We start from the raw sequence: 6,762 nt of genomic DNA on the forward strand, positions 1-6,762 counted from the left end.
AAATAGGAAGTACATTGTTTATTGAGTGGTAGAAGAGTGACATGAGAGAATGAGGTGAGGTGAAAGGAGAGGGAGGAGAGGGATGAGAGAAAGTTGATGTGAATGGGTGAGGAGTGGAGAAAGAAAGTTGATGGGGGATAGGTGAAAGAGAAGAAAGAGAGAGAAATACAGTTTTTTTATTATTATTATTTTTTAACAAACGATATTATCTATACTAAGAGAAGGTGGTGGGTTTAATCTCACAATAAACTAGTAATGATGTGATTCAAATTAAAGAGAAATAGAGTTAAGAATAGGGAAGGTGAAAATTGGTGCAGTGAAGGAGAAAGAGTGTGATGGGGCTTTTTGTCATTTCCACTAAAATTTAAGTCATTTTTATTACAGTTTAAGTTCTTTTCATTGGCTACTTAGTACTAAGGTTTAATGATGTTCTTCTTTACTTGAGAGGTTTTAGGTTAAATTCTCGCCAAAAACGAATTTGAACCACATGTTGCTAACCCATTGTAAGACTTGACTTACTCCCTTAATTACTTAATTTAGATAATATCGTTTGTTATTAAAAAAAAAAAAATTCTTTTCATTAAAGTTTAAAGTAATTTTATTAAATAAAGTTAATAGATAATTTTTTTGTGTGAATAAAATGTTGGGAGAATAACTTTTGATTAAAACTCCTTTTGCTTATTTTGGTTATTTTGTTTTTTAATTTTGTTGAGATGAACTACTCTAGAGAGTAGACAAAATTAGGAAGTTTCCCACCCGGAATAAGTCAACAGTGCCACAGCCACTGTCGCTATCGCGGCCGCATTTCATTCCACGAATAAATTCTGAAACCAGAAACAGTCGGTATTGTATCGAAGCTCTTGGTTAAGTTTGGTACGATGCCTTGGTGGGATATTGGATTGCTTTCTCGTCTCAAAAACTTGAGTGGCGTCGTCTTTCAGGTCAGTGGGTTTCTCTTCTTTCTGCGTATTTTACTAGATTTAAGCTTGTAATATCCGATGCATATTTCGGAAGCATGTGGCCAAATCCCAGGTGGTTTTTGGCCCTTTTTGTTGTAATTCTCTGTCGTTTTGGATGATTTCTTGTTTTGCCTCAAGTTACTGTGTGATGCTTCAGTTTATGCAATTATATATGTACGTATGTATGTATGTATCTGCCGTGATGGGTTTGTGCCATCTTTGTACCATATAACTGTTAATAGATGCAAAAGAAAAAAGGTTGATTTTGGAGACAAAAGTTGAAGAAATTTAGAATCTTGAGAGTTTTGGATATTAGAAACTTGATTTTTTCCTAAAATTGTAGAATCTTGAATTGTTCTTGTTCATGAGAATCATTACTGCTTGACATGAAATGGGGTTTAAGCCTAGATCTGAGACAGTCATGGATACTTATTGTTGGCTGATAGAATGATTTAATCTATTAGAGTTATCAACTTATCATCTAAACCCAACAGAAAAGGAGAAGAAAAGAAGGAAAAGATTGTACAGTCGGACTAGTTTTACTAGGATCTCTTCCTCACCTCTCCCGTTATCTTCTTCGAAGTCAAAAGTCTAGATTCACTAACCAAAATCATTGAGGGGCTGTTTGGTATTCAGTTTGAAAGTGATTTATAATTTTCAAAAATGAAGAACACAACTAAATACTTAGTAGTAGTACTCATTCGTTTCAAAAACAAAATAAAATTGAATCCAAGAAGCATACCAAACAGGCTCTTACTTTTTCACTCCTCCATCTCATTTGTGGGGCTAAATTTACTAAATGTTGTACGTTAGGTATTTTTATGTAAGGTTGGTGTATTGGATTTTTGAAGCCTGGGAAGCTGCTTCGTAAATGTTGTTGTGAACTGCATCCTCATTCCTTATGTTCTTTGTGTATGCTTGAGAAGATTGTTTTCTGACTCCTTCAGCTGTTCAAAGGAACTTCTTATCAATCAATTTTTTGTTCTGTTTCCCTTCACCCTTTGGAGCAGTACTTTTTGTGCCTCTGATATTGCACACTAGATTCCAGCAAGATAACATGTCCTGTGTTGGCACCATCAGTTGGTGATTGGAATTTTAGTCGAAGATAAATTTTTTAGAAGCTTAGGATCTAAAGATACTGATATATGGACCATAGATTTATTACTTTGTATAGTTTTATTGTTTGGGTCAACATAGATTATTGGTTTTCCTAAAGTGCATCCACCAGTAGATAAAATGTTGGGTGATTCGGTTGAACCAAAGAGTGTGAGCTTGTACTATCATATCTCTCGCCACACACAAACGAAGTCACACATGACACATGATTCAAACATTTACGTTCTTAATAAATGAATCCATTTTTAGGTTTCATAATGTTTGTCTAGGTGATAGAGGGATATTGTAGGAAGGTGTACAGTTAATATGTAGTTAGGGTTACTGGCAGTTTTGCTCTGCTGATTCCATAAAAGCTTCAGGCCTAGAATCTACAAAGTTTAAATCCAGTTAATGGTATACATACAACTGGCGTGGAGTAATAAACCCAAAATTATGAATTTGTGATTAAGTCTAATGAATCTGGTGCCCTTCGTGAATTTAACCCCTGAAGATTAATTTTTTTTTTTTTTTTTTTGGGGTTATCTAGGGTGTGTCAAGCAAGAAGCCGGAGATTTCTGCGGTTAATACTGATTTGTTCACACCCATTCACTTACCATTGATAGAACACAGGGAGGATGAGGTATTTCTTTTCTTTTGCTGAATTCATGGAGAAATGAGCATGGTCTCTAACTTAGGCTAATATAATTAGAGTTTTGTCCATTAATATGTAAAGGCTAAATTATACTTTTGGTCCATGTAGTACAATCCTAGTTTCATTTTTATTCGTGTAGTTTCAATTTGAACAATAGTTAGTGATGTTTGTGACATATTCCGAAGTACCAAGTTCTGTCAACTTGGTTTTTAGTCATATGGAAGAGTAAAGGTGTAATTTAACAATATGTTTCAGCCATTCCTTCCATTTTAAAATTTCAAAAAAAATCCTAAATTTCTAAATTTTCCTTTCAGAAATACCCCATTTCTAGATGAAATCCCCTTTGCTTGCTCTGAACATCATCAGCAATAGCAGAGAGCTAAAAATCAGAGAATTAGATTTTCACCCTTCTACCTATCTAGCATGTGCCATTTCGGCCAACCGATTTGACAGAAAAGTATTCTTGTTTGTATCCATGGTCCCTGAACCGATTCTTGAGTTACAGTTTGGTCTCTCAGCTCAAATAATAGGCCCCGTAGTCCTTCAACATCACTGTGTTCCAATTTGGTGTCACAAGTAATATTTATGTGAACGTTGATGTACCAAATGATATGCTGGGACCTCATCACTTATGCAGACAGATGTAAATAGCATGCCCTGACACAGACATAGGGGGTCTCATACATCTAAATGTTCAAACACAAGGGCATGCTCATTTTTATCTGTACTTTTTGAATTAATGCAGATCTGTATGGCTGGTACGAAGCCATAGCATAGTTGTTAACCAAACTTCTTCTTTAATTACCTTTTGTAACAGAAAGAAAATAACTAAATATTTCTCTGTGAACATCCAAATGGTTGACCAAAATGATTAGATACAAGTGTTGCGATCTAAGGCGTCCAATACGGAAATCTTTTTTATGAAAAAAAAAATTCTTCAAATCATAAGGTAGTACTTTTCTTGTCACACATGAAAAGTTGAACCAAACAATAATCAGACATAAATTGTATCTAACGCTGAATATAACTTTTCCTTCACATGTCTGGTATTGGTTATTGATCTAATAATTTCTTAAGCATTTATAAGATGTAATATCAGCAAAAGCAGCCCATACTATTTAACGAGACAAGCATCTAGTGCATGTATTTCTGTCTCTGGATTCTGACAGACCTTGCTGGATGGTCATGCTTACATAGAGATTGCTTGTCATGATTGCGGGTTACAATTGCATTTTGTTGAAGAATTTACCAACTAATGCAACACAGCCCACTCAATGGTTATTCATAATGTTTTGGCTATTTCCTATGGCTGTTATTCCTAATTACCATTCACCTTTATTGCACACATATTCACCTTCTTGATTTGTCCTCTCTTCCGTATCAGTGTCCTTTTCTTTGTGTTTATTGTGGGTCCTATAATTATTTTCTTTTACTTGCCTTTTATTGTAGCTTATTACAATTTTTTCTTGCAATGCTGTTATTTTGTGAAAACATGTCTATGCTGGACATATCTAGTATTACTATTACTATTTGGTTAACTGATAAAAGTATTTGGTAGTTCTTTTATATAAAATGTGATAACAAGTATTTTCTTTGGAATTGTCTTTCTTTTTTCATGGCCATCGTGTCTTTTTGTTATGCCGACGCACTGTAAGGAGTACACATCTGATGTCTATTTTCATGAGCAGAACAAAATGCAGGAAGTTCAGCTTGGTTCGCATACCATAAGGTCCCATGGAGTGACACTTGCAAGGACACACATGCATGATTGGGTGATACTGATGCTTCTTGGGTTGATAGTTGTCATCCTTAATGTGATTCATCCATTTTATCGCTTCGTAGGAAAAGACATGATGGCTGATCTTAAATATCCCTTGAAAGTTAACACAGTACCTGTTTGGGCTGTCCCTGTAAGTTGTTACCATTCTGTTCTAATCCAATGAGACCATGTTTACAAATACATTACTTGAATTCTGAATTGATGTGATTTGTAATGCCTCCCTCTCTTGGCTCCTCTCCTTGGATGCTTAGATGTATGCAGTTGCACTGCCCATAGCAATTTTTGTTGTTGTCTATTTCCGCAGGAGAGATGTCTATGACCTTCACCATGCCATACTAGGTGATCAGTTTTTTGACTATTGATTTTACGAAGAATATTTAAATAGATACCACATTTACTGAAGAAATATAATAAAACGACAGGACCTGACAGTTAAAAGTTGTTACTGCAGGTCTATTGTTCTCTGTCCTGATAACAGGGGTTCTTACAGATGCTATAAAAGATGCAGTTGGTCGACCCCGACCAGACTTCTTTTGGCGCTGTTTTCCAGATGGGAAGGATGTACGGCATTCTTGATTCACAGTTATTTTGGATTGTAATTTGAGGGCAGTGTTCTTTTAGATTATTCATACATGATTCCATTGGAAGTCGAAGTTAATAACTAGTTTTTCCTCAGGTGTATGATAAATGGGGAAATGTTGTATGCAATGGTGTGAAGAGTGTTATAAAGGAGGGGCACAAGAGTTTTCCAAGTGGCCATACTTCATGTAAGCAGCACTGCAGTGTCTGGTATTCACTGAATATAATTTACATGCAAACAACTTCATTGGTAATGTCATACAAGCATTATATTTACCTCAATCTCTTGCAGACTTTTTAACATCGAGGAAATTTGGATTCAATATGCAGGGTCCTTTGCTGGTCTTGGATTTCTCTCTCTGTATTTGTCAGGAAAAATACAAGTATTTGATCGCAAAGGCCATGTTGCAAAACTTTGCATTGTTATTTTTCCACTACTTGTTGCATCACTTGTCGGAATTTCTCGAGTTGATGACTACTGGCACCACTGGCAAGATGTATTTGCTGGAGGTCTTCTAGGTTTGTGTCATAATGAATGGTAACTAAGCGACTTGCTGAAGCTTACTTGTAAGTAACAATCAGGGAATCATTTTTGCAGGGCTTACGGTTGCTACATTTTGCTATTTGCAGTTCTTTCCACCCCCATATCATGCCCAAGGTATGGTACCAAGCAAATTCTATATAGGTGTTTTTGTCACGGGGAAATATTTTGTAGAGATGTTGCTTTTTTGGTGTTGTGACATTAAGTTACATTTTCGCAGAATCATATTTGTGGCGTTTCTTCTTTGTTGACTAACTTGGTTTATTGTAATTGCAATGGTCTGGTCCTACTTTTTCTTTGCTTATCAATGACGGTGCTCCTTTTGTGTCCTCTACGACTCGTGAAATATTTTGCACATAATCTCTCTCTGGCATTTGTTTTGATGTGCGCGCTCTTGTGCTAGTGGACGTTTGTTAAAGAATACAGTGGGTGACGTAATGCGTGTAATTTGGAATCAACAGTCCAATTTCTTCATGCTAAATTTCTAATTTGGCTTGATGTTTTAAGAGAATTTCCATCTGTATCTACCAAATTAACATAGATCTTGTTTCACTAAATTAGTGTTTTGCTCTTCGTTGGTCGGACATGCCTGTCTGCTTTGTCTTGAAGCAGTGCATGCCTGTCTGTTATGTATTGAAGCAGTGCTAATTAACATAGGCCTTCTTTCCAATTGTTTTAGTAATTTTTCAAGGTGTGTTTTTATAGCATCTGATTTTCTATACATCCATTTGTAGGTTGGGGCCCGTATGCTTACTTCCAGGTGTTGGAGGAGTCACGTTCAGGGACACAGGTTACCAGCACAGTAAATGCGAGCAATGTGCAGGTCATAGATTCTCGGGTTGGGAATCAGGTAGACGAAACAAGCATCCATGGATGTATGGGGTTAACATTAGCACGTGATTCTGGTTCGGCATTGGAAGATTTAGAATCTGGAAGGAGATAGTTTTGTGTATTTGTTGATTCTTCCTCCAAGCTCTTCAAAAGTGTGTTTTGAATGCAAAGGTTACTCGGACGTTTGGAGCTTATTCCTGCCGGTGTACATATTTGTAGAGAAATGCCACAATTCAAACTGACAGGAACACTGCCTTTGCTTCCAAGCTTGTTTTTACGAATCTTGACGGATTCTGTTTATATTCTATATCCCCAGTTAAAGCTC

At 36.2% G+C, this 6,762-nt stretch overlaps 1 protein-coding gene across 2 annotated transcripts; it reads left to right on the forward strand.

Moving 5' to 3' along the window:
• Nucleotides 1–732: 732 nt before the first annotated feature.
• LOC137739890 (lipid phosphate phosphatase 2-like) lies at nucleotides 733–6,762 on the forward strand. 2 transcript variants are annotated; one of them, XM_068479627.1, is made up of 9 exons: nucleotides 733–941; nucleotides 2,602–2,694; nucleotides 4,395–4,616; nucleotides 4,738–4,825; nucleotides 4,938–5,047; nucleotides 5,163–5,253; nucleotides 5,396–5,584; nucleotides 5,664–5,723; nucleotides 6,341–6,762. In XM_068479627.1, the coding sequence occupies exons 1-9, from the start codon at nucleotides 879–881 to the stop codon at nucleotides 6,547–6,549; spliced, it is 1,125 nt and encodes a 374-aa protein (XP_068335728.1). In that variant the 5' UTR covers nucleotides 733–878; the 3' UTR covers nucleotides 6,550–6,762. The 2 variants fall into 2 exon arrangements, with proteins under 2 accessions (XP_068335728.1, XP_068335729.1); XM_068479628.1 differs by lacking the exon at nucleotides 2,602–2,694.

Source organism: Pyrus communis, chromosome 7, assembly GCF_963583255.1.
Source record: "Pyrus communis chromosome 7, drPyrComm1.1, whole genome shotgun sequence".
Classification (NCBI taxonomy): domain Eukaryota; kingdom Viridiplantae; phylum Streptophyta; class Magnoliopsida; order Rosales; family Rosaceae; genus Pyrus; species Pyrus communis.